We start from the raw sequence: 17,737 nt of genomic DNA, 5'->3' as shown, positions 1-17,737 counted from the left end.
CAGTACAGCTGAATGTATTGTTAACCTAGTAACAAACAATAAACAAAGCAAGCATAATGGAGTCACATTGGTGTAATGTTTGCATTAGTGTTTATTCAGCAAATGCATTTCCATTTTTATTATTTGCATGAACATGCATGGTTTCACATTAAAATTTTTTGAAACCATATCAAATGAGCGTAAAAACTTTTGTACATGAAGGGAATTTTGTTCAAAATTTTGCATTCCCATAACTAATTTCTCATGTAAATATCAAAATGCACATTAACACAGGGTGATGAAAACCCAACTAGTAACTTGCAGTAAAAAAGCTGACATACCAGAACATCAAATTCACAATGATATGCTTTTTTACAGATGATTTGTGTTTTTATATGCATTCACTCCAATGTTATAGGTCTTTAAACTATTTTAGTGTTGTTAACTAACTCTACTGTCATTGTGTTGAGCCAATTCATATACTAGAGTCTTGTGCATGTATAGATATCAAATCAATGTTGAATGTAGATGCACAGTCAACATCCTCTAGAGCATGGGTGTCAAAACCAGTTCCAGGAGGGCTGCAGCTCTGCGCAGTTTAGCTTTAACTCTATTTAAACACACCTGAACAAACTAACTGATTCCTTCAGGCTTGTTTGAAACCTAAAGGTAAGTAAGTTGAAGCAGGGTTGGAACTAAAGTGCGCAGAGCTGCGGCCCTCCAGGAACTGGATTTGACACCTCTGCTCTAGAGTCTTCACAGACTGTTTGACTGTTCCAATATGGTGGACAGCTTGCATATAGCAGTCAACAGAAATGCCCTGTAATAAGGTGTAGATGTACAGAATGTTTTTCTATGATTGACAGGATTTTTCTGATTGGATTATAGACTAAATCAGGGGTGTCAAAATTAGTTCCTGGAGGGGTGTAGCTCTGCAAAGTTTAGCTCCAGCCCCGTGTTGAAGCACCAATCTGTATGTATCAAACAAGCTTAAAGTACTTAATTATGTTGATCAGGTATGTTAAATAGGGGTTATATTTAAACTGTGCAGAGCTGCGGCTCTCCAGGAACTAGCCACTTGTGGACTAGATAATCAAGGTTGATGATAATGTGATGCTTAATGTGATTCAAATGCGCTTGCTAAAGCATTGCTACGACATTCTTAGGCCATTTCCACAGGTATATTTATAAGCCTTGCGTTTGCCTTGAACGTGCAGAATTGGCCTCAATCCCATCTTCTGCATTTGGTGTAAACCCAGCTGTCTTGGCCAAGACAAACAGTGAGAAAACATCCCCCACATCTAATTATCAGACTTTGATTGGATTACTAAAACCATTTTTTCAAATAATTAGCTTACGTGGATTCATTGTTCAATTATATCATTCATTCATTTTCTTGTCGGCTTAGTCTCTTTATTAATCCGGGGTCGCCACAGCGGAATGAACTGCCAACTTATCCAGCAAGTTTTTACGCAGCGGATGCCCGTCCAGCCGCAATCCATCTCTGGGAAACATTTACACACACATTCACTCACACACTCATACACTATGGACAATTTAGCCTACCCAATTAAACTGTACAGCATGTTTTTGGACAGGGAGGGAGGCAGGAAGAACATGCAAACTCCACACAGAAACGCCAACTGAGCCCAGGTTCGAACCAGCGACCTTCTTGCTGTGAGGCGACAGCACGACCTACTGTGCCACTGCCTCGCACGTGTTTAATTATATGTGCAAGCAAAATAAACATTGCATATTTTGATCTCACACAGACTTTAAGGTGTTATTCTGAGGTGTAGATTGTTAATATATGGTTGCTATGCATTCTGGGTGGTTGTTAGGGTGATGCTTGCTCACCTTTTTTGTCATTCTGGTCCTATTGTAGCGCTTCAATGAAAGTTTAATCATTTCTTCCCCTTTTTTTAGCCACCAGTAGAAAATCGAAAGTTTAATCACTTTGAAAACTATTAGCACACCTCGCCTCTCTAAATCCACACCTCCGACTATGTTCAATGCTTGCTTTTGTATTGGATTTAATAAGAAGGAACCTAACTCTCTAGTAGCTTTTGCATTTGTATGGGCTAAGAAACAGATATCGCAAGGAGTAGAGACTGCACTGCACTGCTGCTCAGAATACACAATCGGGCTCTCAAGTCACTGTATTTCACAAATCTGAAACCACCGGCTCATTGCTGCTTTTTCTGAGGTTGTAAAGGTTTTATGTATTGAGCTCTGGAAACTGCATTGTAGGCTTAATAAGAGCTTTAGTACTGAGACTTCTAGCTGCCTTCTCACTCACTACGGGCCCGTGGTGTGATTTTTTAAAAAAAAAATTTTATACACTTATGTTATGAGAAATGCGTGGAATGCTTTTACTGAATTGGTGGTTCTTCTTGTTTATTTAATATTAAATTTTTAATTTAGGTTTTTTGCTCTTGGCTGGATATAGTGTTACTGAACAGGTGTGAGAGATCATGGTCTGCATTCAATTTGAAAACTCGCCATGATCTCTCACACACATTTTAAATGCATTGCAGAGAGACCTGTAAAAGACTAAAATTTTCTAATATGCATTACTTTTCATTACTTGCATGAATGTCTAGCATTTATTTTCTTTAGATTTGGCATAACAACATGACATGTGGTTTTTACCTGGTCCAAGTTGGTGCTTAGCTGTGAGTTGGAGTGCAAAATATTGGCAAAAAAAAAGACACCTACTGTAAATGAATGTTTAATTGAACAGTCTTATTTGTTCAAAATAGCTGATTTATTTACAAATTAAGCAACTGTAATTATAATCAGATCATTGCGTCATTGACTCAAGTGATTGAAAGAGTGAAACATCAGAAATGTCAGCTTGCTTTGAAGTATTTTTGGTTACACTTTACTAGAAAGGGTGTTCATAAGCCTTTTTAAATGTATAACGATGACATGACACGTCTTAAATGTGAATGAGATTTTATCCATGATTATGACAATTGACATCAGGGGCTCTATTTTAACGATCTAGGCACAAAGTTTAAAGCACACGACGTAAAAGCATTAAGGGCGCATTTGAATCCACTTTTACTTTTTTAGGGATGGAAAATTACGCTTTGCATTGTAGTGCATGGTCTAACAGGTTTGTGCTTATTCTCTTAATGAGTTATAGGTGTGTTTTGAGAACAAACCAATCAGAGTCTTAACTAATATTCCCTTTAAGATTCAGTTGTGTTGCTCCATGGCGCATTTGCTATTTACATGGTTGACTTTGTAAGTGGAAAAACTGAATGCTTTACTAGCGAGAAACCATTCAAACAAACCATCTGCAGAGCAAGGATAAAGAATGAGCCTCCTCCATTTGGCCTCTTTCTCTCATTCGTGAAGTAGGAAAATAGTGTTGGAAGCGCTCCGCTGAGTGAATCCATGAGCCTACATAATTAATTTTGTATAAGTGCAAAGATTTGTTTCAAATCTATTTCTAAATTCAGTTCTACTTTCCAGCAAACAAATAAATGAACCATAATAACGCAATGCTATCAAAAAAATGAGTTATATCTAAACACACGTCCTATGCCCTATAAACCTGACAGGTGAACAAATTTAAGCTTGTTTTTACCTAAACAAATATAAATATGCATATAATAAAAAAACACTGCTACTAACAGTAACATTACACAAAAAGCTAATTTTCATGAATAAACTGAAAAAAAAAAACCTGACATGAAGAAGGCATACAGACAGTGGCTTTTATATTTATGTAGAAAATAATAATTTTAGTAAAATTTTATTCCTTTAAATCTTTTTTCATTTGTAAAGATATTTGGATACTGCTATACATTCTGTGTGAATTAAGCAATTTGAAAGTGTTTAAGGCGCACAACTGCTTTCAACTGCTTTCAGTTTTTAGTCTCTCAAAATATGCGTCTAACACACCTCTTTTATAGACCGAAACACCCATGAGTCCACAAAGCGGCGTAATTGGATTTGCTATTTAAACAACATAGTGCAAATTGGGAAAATTACTATTGTCATGAAAACTTGGCATTAACAAGACAACATAACATGTCATAAATTTTTCATAAATATGATTTATTTTCCTGATCATTTTTTCAGTGGAACAAACTGGATTTGTCATTAAAATGTCTAATTAAAAGTGTCATTGCTCTATCAAATCATTTTAAGAGTGTCATTAACATATAGTGACATTTTAATGACAAATTCAGCATGTTTATGACAGGTTTTGTTGTCTTGGTAATGTCAAGTTGTCATAAAGTCGTCAAAAATAAGTTGTGATGTATTTGTTTATGTTAAGTTGTCATATTCTAATATTTATGACAACATATACTACTTAAACCCACATAGCTATATTTTTAAAGTACATAATAAACTATTGCACACCAGCTTGATCAAATGTTATGATCAACTGGTGGCTGGCTTGTTCCTGGCTCTTGGCGATCCTGGTTCTTAACTTATTAGGAGGCATGAGTCAAAATAAAACCATTTTTGTATGCAGCTTCTGACAAATTCATTATGGAAATTATGAATCATCATTTTCTTTTTCTTTTCTTTTTTTTTAATTTAGTCCCAGAGGCGAGGATTCTTCAAGATGCCCAGCTTTCGACTTTTCTCCAGACATAACGGTGAACAGGTAAATCACTTTGGTAATGTTTTTGGTGATTTTTCTTTTTTTTTTCCTTTTTGTCATGCCTCTCTGTGCCAGCATGACGGCATCGAAAACGAAAAGCTAAAGCTCAATTTCATTCTTCTAAGAACTCTGAATAAACAGTGTAATGCCTAATTGAACGTGTATGTTTATTCAGGATGGCGTGTTCAGAATGAGTCTGTCTCCTGATGGCACCATTCTGGCTGTGATCCACTTCTCTGGCAGTCTCAGTCTCTGGGATATTCCATCATTCAAACTGAGAGGCAGCTGGAAACAAGAGGAGCAAGTAATAAAATTTGTGTGTGTGGGTGTGCGTGTGCATGTGTGTTTGTTTTTGTGTTATATTTCAGAGATCTAAAACGGAAGTGTATACTTTTCTGCACCATTATTTTTTTCATTGATTGGATTGCAAAGACAAGGTTTTACATACACTCTACTTGCTTGCTATTGGTCAAGCAATCAGATAGGTAGCCACACCCTTAAACTCAGACCATTGGTTGAGACGGTGTTGCCATGCAGGGCTGGTCGGATTCTTTAATAAAATGGTCTTTTGAAATCACCACAATATTTAGACTTTGCAGGGTAATCACTGTGCATTGGCTGGCCTGTGGTTGTCCCTAAAGCTGTCTCCGCATATTAACATCACCAGGAAATCAATCTTTACATTGCATATTTTCATGTAGCTTTGCAGTTGTTTATGATAAATAGAAATTATTTGTCTCTGCACACTATTTTGTAAAAAATCTTCAATCAAAAACAGTTTAACTAATTGTCCCCTCCTGAGGTATTTCACAGTTAAATGGAATTGCATCGGTTAACAAATAACAATAATACAAAAATTTAATCGTCTGTCTGAATAACAAAAAAATGTTTGTTTTCAAACAAGTTTATTTTCATTTTTAGACAACACAATACCAACATTGAAATCAATATTTGGTGAAATAACCTTGATTTTTCAGTCACAACTAATAAAAACATTTGGTATTCTCACCTATTCTCATGTTCTGAAAAATAAATAAAAGAAAAAAAAATCTAAAAAAAAATATTTTGTTATATTACTAAAAATGACTTTGCTGGTTATTTAAACTAGTTATTTAAAATGACTTGAAACAACACACTCCTTCCTTTTTTTTTTTTTTTTTTGAAGGGTGACAACTTAATCATTTTTACAAATTTAAGTGGATTAAACATAAAATAACTAAGTTAAAGGATGGAATTGAAGGAGTTGTGTGGAAACCAGCAGGGCTAAAATCACGATATAGTGTTTCACATCATTCGGTATCGTTAATTATTGAATATTAGGAATTATTGAATGTTAAGGAATATTAGGGTTTTTATTTATTTAACCACTTTATTGTAATTTACTAACATTACTAAGACAAATAGTCAAAAATAAACAAAAATATCTCTTCTCTTATAATAAAATAAACAAAAGTGTTAAAGAAATTATTACACTTGTGCAATGGTAAAGTGTAAACGCTGAACAAAGCAAACTATAAGGTGTCAATAACTAGAATAATGAAACAGTAAATGATAACAAATCTTTCAGATGTAGTACTAGTGACTGGGATGCACAAGAAAAGAAACCAAAAAGCCACTCTGGCGACATCCTTGAATATTCATTATTTTTGATGCACTCATTTTCGCGTGTGTTATTCTGTCCTGAGGTGGCTATTACAAAACCCAAACTGAGTTTGTTCACATATTGCTTCTAAAAGCAGGTGAAAAGTAAGCGAGAGGATTCCTTTACAATTTTTTATGTGCTTTTTGCTCGCGTGAGGATGACAAACGGACAAACCATTGCTGTGATTCTGATACAAGTTTTTATTTATAAAGAGAATTAAAAAGCACTGCAGTGTTTGAGTGTGCTGTGTTTGTCTGAGGTAATTAGTCTACCATTATTACCAAAACGTCTATATTATATACAAAGTGTAAGGCAGATTGGTAAATTCTACTTGCATGAATCGCGGTGCACTTGTGGCATACTGGAAAGTTGAGATGTTTTCAACTAGGTGTGAAAAAGCGAGCATGACACGTGTGCGTCACCACGATTGGAAGTAACCCTTATTGCCATTTTTCCAAGGTGCACGCTCAGCAACCACATTTTAATTAAACTATAGTACTTCATACCAATACGTTATACCAAACTTTTTTTTTTTTTTTTATGATATCAACAATGGTGTTTGATCAATAAATACAGATTCCATTTCATCAGCCAAGTCCTAGAACCCAGCATTATTTACAGCAGGGGGGTTTCTTGGAGAGCATGGGGTTTCCTGAAGAGTTTAGCTTCAATCCTAATCAAACATACCTAAACCAGCTATCAAGCTCCTACCAGATATACTATAAACTTCCTGGCAGGTGTGTTGAAGCTAGTTGGAGCTAAACTCAGCTGGACACCGGCCCTCCAGGACCATATTTGGACACCCGTGATTTACAGTGATTAAAGGCAATGTTATCAGACCTTGATTGTTATTATTTTTTAATAGTGTAAAACAGCAAAAAGCTTATAGAAATCAAAATATGGAAAGGCTTTAATATGGCTTTCTGGGGCACAGCTAGAAAAGAATGCACCTTTTAACAATGTCATAAAATGATTTGTTTGTTCTTGTCTATGCATGTTTGTGCGTCTATTTCTCTCTTTGTGTCACCTGAAGCTCAGACTTGCGATATCATGCTGCTCCATTCAACTGATTTACCCACAATTTTGTGTTCGGCATATGTTTTGACACTTCAGATAAAAAACACCCCAGCAATCCTCTTTTACCCTCTCTTTTGCTTTCTTTTTCATTCAGCCGGGCTTTGACGAGATCAACCCAGAATGGAAGACTTCACTGGAGAAGAGAAAAAAGATAAAAGGTAGCCGGACCCACAACCTTTCAAACGGTGTATCTAGTTCTACTCATACCTAGTGCTATTAATTATGTAGTGAGTCCAGACAGAGGCGGTGGGAGGCAGAAGAATGCTTTAATAAAGCGCTGTGTCTTGTGTCTTTGTGGAGAGGCGTTCAATTCAGACAGTGACATTTTGATTGTGGGTTTAGATCACACGTTTTCATAAAGCTTGTCTGTCGTCTTGTTCTCGGTTTGTGCTTTATTCTTTGAAAACGATGGCTTTAAATCAGCTGTAACGTTTAGATTCAGAATAGTGACTTTTAAATGAATGAATGTCTGAGAAATGTTTAATTTATTTTATTCTGTTTTTCTTATTCTTATGCCCACGTAATGTTTGCTTAAAATGACAATTCTGCAATGTCACTTATGTAAGGTGTATCTGTTAGCAAATAACAGCAATTCATCACTCCAATCACTTCCCAATGGGAAAATACAGTTTTATTCTACATATTCTCTCTTCTTTAAATATATGAAACAATAGGACACTGAATTATTTATTTTTGAGTGTTATTTTTTAAATTAAATTTCAATAAAAAAAAAATTTATTTAAATAAAATTATTTAATTAAAATTAATATTTTTTTGTTTGCATCGAATAATATTAAAAGGTTGAATTTTTTCTGACATATAAATATTATTTGGACCAGATAAATCAGTGTTTCTCAACCATGTTCCGGGAAGAGCACAAACACTGCATGTTTTAGATGTCTCATTTGTCTGCAGGGTGTCTGCGGGGTCTTAAAATGTCTTAAATTTAAAAAAGTTAAATTCACTGAAATATAGTCTTGTAGGTCTTAAATCATTTTAAATGAGTCTAAATTTTCCTTTGTTTATGTGAAGCTACCCAATTGATCCAACACACATTAAATCAACAATACAGCTCAACCTTTAGCTAAACTATTCATAAATAATATTATAACAGCCTGCTGTGCATACATTTATCTTTTAAAGAGTTTTTATTAAGTTATGTTGAAAAAAAAACTATGTATACAATTAAGGTGTGATAAGTAATTAGAATTTTTTTTTTCTCTGCAAGGCCGATTTAAAAAAAAAATCATTGGCGTTTAGCCTTTTATAAGTCAGAAATTTTATTCTTCACTCTTGGTACTAAAAAGGTCTTAAAGTCTTACATTTGACCTGGTGAAACCTGCAGAAACCCTGGTTTGTGACACCCATTTCTGGTTTTTCAGTCTCTGCTAATGAGCTGGTGATCTGAATCAGGTGTGTTTGGTTAAGGAGTCTTGGAAAATTGTGCTGAGCTGGTGGTCCTCCAGGAATGTGGTTGAGAAACAGTGGTATGAGTAACAGTGATCCAACACTGATTTTAATTTTATCAAAAATAATTAATTTTTATTTGCATGAGATAATATTAAAAGGTGTTATGCTTTCAGACACGTAACTAATATTTTTACACAGCATAAATAATAGAGTGATCGAACACTTGTACGGCAAAATCAAGTTTCATTCTACATATTCTCTCTTTCATTATGTACATAAAAAAATTAGGATACAAAAAAGAAAAAAAACTTTAGTTGTGCAATATAGTGGCTTAGTGCTCAGCACTGTCAGCTCACAGCAAAAAGGTCGCTGGTTCAGGTCCCAGCTGGGTCAGTTGGCATTTCTTGGTGGAGTTTGCCTGTTCATGTTCTGTGTTTGTCTGTTTGTAGTCTATGTGTGTGAATAAGTGTATGGGTGTTGCCTATTACTGGGCTGCAGCTGGAAGGGCATCTGCTGTGTAAAACGTATGCTGGATAATTTGGCGGTTCATTCCGCTGTGGTGACCCCTGATGAATACTAAGCTGAAGGAAAATGAATGAAAGAATGCAAAAAATTTATTCAAATTCCCTTTAGATTAATGATTTAAAGTTGTGTTTTGAGTGTTTTTTTTTTATTAAATTGAAATTTAACTAAAATTAATAATTTTTTGCATGAAATAATATTAAAAGGTGCTATATCTTTATACAGTGATACCATTTTTTTATTTTCTTTACGTCTTAAAATGTAGAAATCAATTTATTTTGTAGAGTTACCTTGAAATATATATAGATTCAGGAATTTTTCACAGTATGTCTGATAATATTTTTTCTTCTGGAAAAAGTCTTATTTGTTTTATTTTTTTAAAAGTTTTTATGAACTATTTTAGGGTCAATAATATCAGCCCCTTTAAGCCGTTTTTTCGACTGTCTACAGAACAAACCATAATTATACAATAACTTGTTTAATTACCCTAACATGCCTAGTTAACCTTAACCTAGTTAAGCCTTTAAATGTCACTTTAAGCTGTATAGAAGTGCCTTGAAAAATATCTAGTAAAATAATATTTACTGTCACCATTTATTCATTCATTTTCTTGTCGGCTTAGTCCTTTTATTAATCCAGGGTCGCCACAGCGGAATGAACCGCCAACTTATCCAGCAGGTTTTTACGCAGCGGATGCCCTTCCAGCCGCAACCCATCTCTGTGAAACATTCACACACATACACACACACACACACTATGGACAATTTAGTCTACCCAATCCACCTGCATCGCATGTCTTTGGACTGTGGGGGAAACCGGAGCACCCAGTGGAAACCCACGCGAACGCAGGGAGAACATGCAAACTCATCACAGAAATGCCATCTGAGCCGAGGTTTGACCCAGCGACCTTCTTGCTGTGAGGCGACAGCAGTACCTACTGCGCCACTATGTCACCATTACTGTCATTATGGCAAAGATAAAATAAATCAGTTATTAGAAATTAGTTATTAAAACTATTATGTAAAAAATAAATGTGTTCAAATATTCTTTTCTTCGGGGGAGAATAATTCAGGGGGGCTAAAAAAATTTCCTGTTGCCATAGAGGAGTAAGTTTTAAATGAATAAATGTGTGTTGACTGTTTTAATTTGAGATGTTCTGATTGTTTGTTTTGTCCTCAGATAAGGAGCAGTACCAGTCTCTGTTGGATGTGAGTTGGTGGAGTGAGACTGCTTTGATTTTAGCCCGTTGTTCTGGAGCTCTTACGGTGTCCTCTGTGCGGACACTCAAAAACCTACTTGGCAAGTCCTGTGAGTGGTTTGAACCCTCACCACGAGTCACATCAGCCCATGATGGGGGCTTCCTCAGTTTGGAGGTTTGTGTTTTATATTAAGTATTCAATATTTAAATTCATTCATTAGAATTTTGCTGAAAAGTAGAACATTATAAAACTACACACAATCACACATATACATTATAAAACCACACATTCATAAAATATAAAATCACGCACAGCTGAACACTTCATACTTACAACCAGCTTTGCATCTACAGTATCTGTCTGGTCCATCCATCCCATCCAAAAACACAAGGACATTATTTAATATTTTCTTTTTTCACTGTGATAGCAGTTCTAATATAATATAATGTAACATAATTTAAATTGCAATTTAAAGTACTTTTCTAATTTGATTTTTTGAAAAGTAATTTAAGTAATTAATTTATTGACTCAATACTAATTAAACTTACTATAAAACTTTTTTTTTTGCTTCATTTATAAAATACCTAAGATTGAAATGCTATTATTTGTGTGTGTATTATATATTTGTTTTTTATATGTGATGCACACAAATATCTGATACAAACAATACTATACAAAATTGTTTTCTTACATATGTTTACGTTTATATTAAATCTAAACGTAAATAAACATTTTCTAAAATATATGCATACTTGTGTTTATTTGTATATACACTGTATGCACAGTTAAGTTGTACAGTTTTTTTTATTTATTTATTTTGGATGCGTTATACATGTTATTATGTGCAAACGCTAAGGGTTCATAGCTCTTGGTTAAATGCAGTGCTAACACCACTGTCAATTTCCAGGTGTGAAATATGACTTTGCACTGGGTAAAAATCAGACAATGTCAATAACCCAGAGTAAAGCCCTGTTGTCATCTAAACAAACGGCTTGACACATTAAGTTTTCTCTTTTTGCCTGAAAACATTGTGTAAATAGATCCTGAGTTTCTGAGAACAAAGTAAGATAAAGCCGCCATTACTTTATTCCTGTGATGCTAACAGGCTTCCATATATTGCAAAAAAAATGTAGTCATCAAACTTTATAAGTGTTAAATCAGTTTTAGTGGGCAGAGAGCTCTTTACACAGAAAGCTGAACATGGTATGTTCACCCTCTGTTCTTGGTACCATCAGTTCATTGGGCAGTTTCTAAACAGTAACTCCAATGTATCATATAGAATTTGCTCACCGTTTTAACCAAACATATTTGATCACATGTTCTCAAACTGATAAAAAAAAATCTACAGGCACTACAAATCTAATAACTTTATGATAAAAGTTTATTCACTTTAAAATATCATTATGGGTACATTAACCATGCCTGTTACAACAGAATAATAGTGATTCAAGTTAAATGATTTAATATTGAAAACTGTAACTTTTTATAGCCTTTGTAAATTAGGTGAATATTAAACACACAACATCACCTCTATCAGGTTGAAAGGGGGAGAAAGCATGAAAATAAAATATGTGGAACGATGACAATAATATTTAAGTTTGTTTTTAAGAAACAAGCGAATATTCGTCAACACAAAACCAGTCACGAAGCTCGACACTTTTGAAACAGAGCAGATAAACACAACACATCATTTTGTTTTTGTTCAGCACAACTTTATTGAATTTGAAGCTTTCCTCCACCCCCAAAATAAAATATAACAGTTTTATTTGTTCAAACTGTTACTTTTCCTTTTTCTCCTCCTCCTCTTCTTCTTCACCTTCTCCTCCTCCTCTTTTTCAATGTCATTTATTGTCTCTTTTTTTTCCTCCATGTGATTCTCCACCTCCTCACTTTCCTTTCCTTCCATCTCCTCCTCCTCCACCCTGCAGTTTTTTTCTGGGCCGCCTCCTCCTCCTCCTTTTCTTCACATTCTCTTCCTCCTTTTCAGTGCCATTATTTTGCTCTTTCTCCTCAATGTAATTCTCCACCTCCTCATTTTCCTTTCCTTCCATCTCCTCCTCCTCCACCCTGCAGTTTTTTCTGGGCCGCCTCCTCCTCCTCCTTTTCTTCACCTTCTCCTCCTCCTTTTCAGTGCCATTATTTTGCTCTTTCTCCTCAATGTAATTCTCCACCTCCTCACTTTCCTTTCCTTCCATCTTCTCCTCTTCCACCCTGCAGTTTTTTCTTGGCCGCCGCCTCCTCCTCTTTTTCTTCACTTTCTCTTTCTCTGAGTTCTTCTTCTCCTCCTCCTCCCCAATGTATTTTATATTCTCCTCATTTTTCTCCCCCTCAGCTTTCACCTTGTCCTCTTCCTGTATTTGCTCAATGAAAATCTTTTCCACCGTTAGCCTTCTGGCTACGCGTTCCTTCAAGTTCATCTCCTCTTCCTCCTCCTCCACCCTCTTCATTTTCCCTCTCAAAAACTCCTCCTCTGACAGTCCAATGCTGGTATCTTTCTTTCTTTTTTCCTTTTTCTCCACCACCTTCTCTTCCCCACTTTCCTTCGCTTTCTCCTCATTGGTCTTCTCTTCCTTGGTGGTAACTTTCTCTTTCTTCACAGTCACCATCACCTCCTTCTTCTTCTTTACCACCTCCTCCTGCATTATCTCCTTCACTTCTTCCTCTTTCACAATTATCTGATACATCTCATAATCTGTTAAAAAAAAAAAAAAAAGCTAGCAGTTTGCACATAGTACACAGTCATTTTCAAGCAGACGTTAAACTCCAGATAAGGGGCAGTAAAAAGACAGTTCATTCATAACATTATAGTCGAGAAAATATTGAGATGCAAAAACCATCATTTACCATCAGAGGAGGAAAGTGAGAGCAGCTCCTCACGAGGAGAGAAGCAAAACCATCGTAAAGCAAGTCTGATGAAAGAAGCAAACTTGCTTTCCCTTTTCTTCTTTCTCTTTGCTTTCACTTTGTCCTTCTTATCTGTTAAAAGAGAAATGATTGCACATATTTACACATTTGTCCACAGTAATTTGAGAGGAAATAAAAATGATTATTCACCAAAAACAAAAAAACTCGATATATAAACATTTTAAAAAGTTTATATATTTTAGTTTATTTTTTTATATTTGTGGCTAAACCAAGGTTACCACAAATTTACAAGATTTAAACATACTTTAACCATGAAATTTCCTTTTTAATTTTTTTTTATTATTTATTGTTATTAGCTATAATAATATAATTATTTATTATTTTCATATTATATAAAACTAGTTGCACAAATGGTCAATGCACCACTGAATGCAAGTTCAGTGCACTTTTTTAAGAGAAAAGTGAAAATTTTACTGAAGGATTTTATCAGAAAAGCTGAAAATGAGATACAACATCAATTTAAACAAAATGTTTCATTAAGATAAAGGTGAATGCAATAATAGCCTAATAATAGGCTGTAATATTGAGCATTTTCTATTTTGGCATATTCTGTTTCGGCTTTTTATTAACTGTGTAGCACAGTGATTACCATACTGATGAAATATTATCATAAATATGAACTAATAATGCCACTAGTTATTATTATCACATGTAAATGCTGCTATAGCTTCACTGTTAACAATGTTTGTAAATGACATTTACATTGACTGTATTTAACTGTAATATGAACTGTATTTTACTGTAGGACATTTACGCAGTGCTACTGTTATTTAAAGTTGCCTTATGAAAATGACTCTGTAGTTTACAGTAAAGATATACATACAATTCTGTAAATACATATACCGTAAGATAAATGGTGCAGTAAATGTGAATACAGTATTTTTGCTGTAACTGGTTTACATTAAATTACTTTAGATTTTCCTGGAATTTGTTAACAGAGCTCTTTCATGAAAACAGCAATTCAACGAGATGTCTACTATCCTGTACAAACATTTACACTCTACAAACATTATTTTTTTAATATTAAGTTAATATTATGTCAGGAAAACACTTGATATTCATATAACAATGTAAATATGACTCACTATTAGAGTAATTTCTAGGCCTTTCTTTAAACTGCTGCATTTGTTTCTGGCTCTGGGAGCTCTCAATCTTCACACCAACTTCGACTTCCATTTTGACAGTAGATGTTGTGAGGAGATTGCGATACTGTTCAACCGTGATGTAAAATTGGTGCAAAGTTTCGGGGTTTCACCAAAAATTTGGGGTTTGCAACCTAGAATAGAATGAGGATTTCAGTCTTGCAACGTGAATCACTCAAACGGAAGATATTCAATCTTGAAACACTAGGGACGCAAGTATTTAAACACTGAAAGACACACCTGTACTACTCCACTACAACAAACCCACAAGAGATTCTCCTATGATGCAGGGCTTAAAGTGCACTTTTGGAATACGTTCTTGTATCAGAACATGTCACTATGGTAACAAGACATAAGACTAAGAAATGTTTTCTTTTAAACTCAAATGACTGCAAATGTGCAAATGACATTAAATAAGTAATAGTTTTGCTGAATAAATTGATCTAAGGGACAAAAGCCATCTTAAATAGATAATCAACTGTAGACAAAGAAGCACAACAAATGAAACGTGAGAGGTTTTTGTAAAACTCAAACCACAAAACTATTCAGTTTGATACAGAATACAAAAAGTATTCAGCTTTAATGTGATCCATCCAGCAATACATACTGTAAATATACATGCATTTATACATTGTTCACTGTCTTCATGTCAAGCACAACACGTTTGTCATTGATTTCCTGGGTTGTCTCAAATTTACATATTCTTCCTGCCTTACATGGTTCAGTTGAGTCAAATTAAATTTTTCTAGTTATCTCAACTTTTATTAATCAAACAGACTACAAATATTAAGTTAAACTTGGTGTAACTTTAAAAATGTTATCATGTTTAAAAAAGTAAAGCAACATAAAAATATTTGTTGTCTTGACTTTTTGTAATTACAGTTTTTGCAGTGAAGCTAGCAAAACTTTTTGCAGTTTTGCAGAACAATTGCTTTTTCGATTTGCCTGAAAAACTCGTTGTCAGTCTGAAGTTTGAGAGAGGCAGTTTTTGCTAAATAAACATTTCCATTGGACATATTTTGAATTCATAATTTCAGTTTGTGCAACTGTAGGGTAATAGAAACAGAGTGACAAGAGACTACCTGCACTTAAAGTCTATAGTCTTGATGGTAAAAGTGAACTAAAAGTTAATTTAGCTTGAATCAGATAGAATGTTTTTTTTTAAATTGATTTTCATCATTTAAAGATGTGATAAGATTTGTCATGGGCTTGTAAGTGGTTTCTATAGAAGCTTGTTTCTGCCTCGAAAGGATAACAATTCCCAGAATTATTCTACTTTTTAACAATTCTTAACAAAAATTCTGAATTGCAATATAAATCTTAAAAGTCAGACTCCAGGATCTCTAGATATACTTTATTAGTGCTGGGTGCAGATTATTAACATCCAAAATAAGTTTGTTTTGACAAGGGATGTTTTTCTGCTCAGGTTTTTCTGCCCTTGAGCCAGAGTAATTTGATTTAAGGTATCTACCAATACAGAAACCCAATTTGATACTTCTATAATACATAAAGTAAAGAAGAACAAAGAAACAGTTCCAGGATGTTACTTTTTTACAATTTTTTATTTACCTTAACATTCAACAACTTTGTTAACCAACAGAGCACTTCTGTGCTAGTTATAAATAACATAAGTTCTACACTTTTGGACTTTAGTGCAACAGTAAATATATAAAATTAAATCTAATGCAAAAACAATAAACACCTCAACTCAAATATCCAGCAGGCAATCCCAAGTTTACATATATCATCATGGTTTGCTATGGCAATGCTGTCATTATCAGGCCCAATATTTGTTCATGTGATTGGATCTCGACACCCACTTTTTATTTGTTTTTTTCATATTTTATTATTATTAAGCATGTACAATTAACAAATTAATCTTACATTCTTTAGTTGAAAAAAGGCAATTATGCCAAATATATGAATAGCAAAAAATCTATAGATATTATAAATATATAGTCTGCTTATTCAAATATAATGCCGTTAACAAATTTCTTTCTCAGTTAATTTTTCTTAAGTGTGTGCAGTTTTATTTAAATGTAACCCCCAGTTGGAAAATAAAATTAGTCAGCAAAATGTGTTTGTATAACAAACAATAAAACTTCTCTGTATAGTTACAGTTATGATTCACTGAACTTTTGAATTTATGTACATTTTATGCAAGTACATTATTGGTAATCGTAATTAAATTACCTAAAAATTAAAAGTAATCCTTCATGTTACGTTTTCCAGTGTATAAATAATTTCTTTACTAGTTGATTTGTAACACAAAACACCTAACACTGATGTAATTTAACATAATGCAATATAATATTACAATTTTTATCTCACAATGATACATTAAATTGAACAAAAAGGACAATGCAGACAAGTCACATTTAAAATATATACAATCTTTTACCTTTTTATATTTAGGAAGTATCCATGAAAACATATTATTCTATTATAAATTAAAACAAATTAAGGATCTATACATTTTATAATATAGCACTATCATTTAATATCTGTATCATTTATCAAAAGTGACTGAAAAGACCTTTAAAATCCCTTCTGATCTTTTTATATTTTAATCCATTAAATAATACTGAAAGGTATGAGGATTTCCCCAAGAATATAAGCAGTTGTCTATAATATAATATAACATTATATAATGTAATGGAATGTAACTTCCCCTCCAGAAGGTTGTCTTTCATTCATAGCCGCTGATGACGGTGATTACTTTAGTAAGGCAAGTTGTGTTATTGAGACACTATCTCTATCTTCAGGCCATCATAAAAGTACTTTACTACTACTCATCCTCAGAAAGGAAAAAAGAAAGAAAGAAAGAAAGAAGCTCATCTTTTTCCATATCCACCTCATTGTTTTGGTCTTTTTTTTTTTTTCTTTTTTTTTTTTTGCTGCTTCGCACTGATGTAAAGCTCTCACAACTAGAGAGATGTGAACCTGGAGGGAAGTACAGAGGGATGGAGAACGAAGGAGAGTGAGAACATGAGAGAGATGTCGGTTTTTATTCTGGCTGTATGTTCAGTTGACGGTTTCCTCACTCCGTAGGGAAATGCAGCACACAGCTGCGGTGTCGACTGTGTGAAGTTTGTTTGATAGGTTTTTCACTGTGTGAAAAGGAGAGAAACAAACAGGTATTGCCAGGAAGGTGTGTTAGTGTCCTGCGGACAGTGTTTGTTAGTCTTCTAAGCAGGGATGGGCGATTAATCGA

The 17,737-nt window shown here is 34.1% G+C and overlaps 2 protein-coding genes across 10 annotated transcripts in view; one reads left to right on the top strand and one right to left on the bottom strand.

The window, feature by feature from the left end:
* The window catches only part of nbas (NBAS subunit of NRZ tethering complex), a 378,367-nt gene that overhangs the window by 23,425 nt on the left and 337,205 nt on the right, over window positions 1-17,737 (top strand). For all 8 annotated transcript variants that reach the window (XR_012395546.1, XR_012395545.1, XR_012395547.1 and 5 more), the window contains exons 11-14: window positions 4,544-4,609; window positions 4,782-4,910; window positions 7,420-7,483; window positions 10,437-10,630. Coding sequence is in view for 4 of the 8 variants with exons in the window: in XM_073932555.1 (XP_073788656.1) it covers window positions 4,544-4,609; window positions 4,782-4,910; window positions 7,420-7,483; window positions 10,437-10,630 (453 nt within the window). In the remaining 4 variants the exon portion in view is untranslated. The remainder of the gene's footprint in view (window positions 1-4,543; window positions 4,610-4,781; window positions 4,911-7,419; window positions 7,484-10,436; window positions 10,631-17,737) is intronic.
* Window positions 10,637-15,808, bottom strand: LOC141379319 (uncharacterized). 2 transcript variants are annotated; one of them, XM_073933380.1, is made up of 4 exons: window positions 14,764-15,673; window positions 14,467-14,657; window positions 13,301-13,432; window positions 10,637-13,148 (listed from the first exon to the last, which is right to left on the bottom strand). In XM_073933380.1, exons 2-4 carry the CDS (start codon window positions 14,555-14,557, stop codon window positions 12,343-12,345), a joined length of 1,029 nt encoding a protein of 342 aa, XP_073789481.1. In that variant the 5' UTR covers window positions 14,558-14,657; window positions 14,764-15,673; the 3' UTR covers window positions 10,637-12,342. The 2 variants fall into 2 exon arrangements, with proteins under 2 accessions (XP_073789481.1, XP_073789480.1); XM_073933379.1 differs by having other exon boundaries at window positions 14,467-15,808.

This window comes from Danio rerio, chromosome 20, assembly GCF_049306965.1.
Source record: "Danio rerio strain Tuebingen ecotype United States chromosome 20, GRCz12tu, whole genome shotgun sequence".
Lineage (NCBI taxonomy): Eukaryota > Metazoa > Chordata > Actinopteri > Cypriniformes > Danionidae > Danio > Danio rerio.
The sequence above is the reverse complement of the archived record's forward strand: the minus strand, read 5'-3'. Positions and strand labels throughout refer to the sequence as shown.

What these genes read in the sequence shown, in the direction of transcription:
- LOC141379319 (XM_073933379.1), bottom strand. Translation starts at nt 14,557, where the DNA reads ATGGAAGTCGAAGTTGGTGTGAAGATTGAGAGCTCCCAGAGCCAGAAA. An exon ending in GCCTAGAAATTACTCTAATA is followed by an intron (nt 13,433 to 14,466) that starts GTGAGTCATATT and finishes CTCTTTTAACAG; the next exon opens with ATAAGAAGGACAAAGTGAAA. An exon ending in CTCACTTTCCTCCTCTGATG is followed by an intron (nt 13,149 to 13,300) that starts GTAAATGATGGT and finishes TTTTTTTAACAG; the next exon opens with ATTATGAGATGTATCAGATA.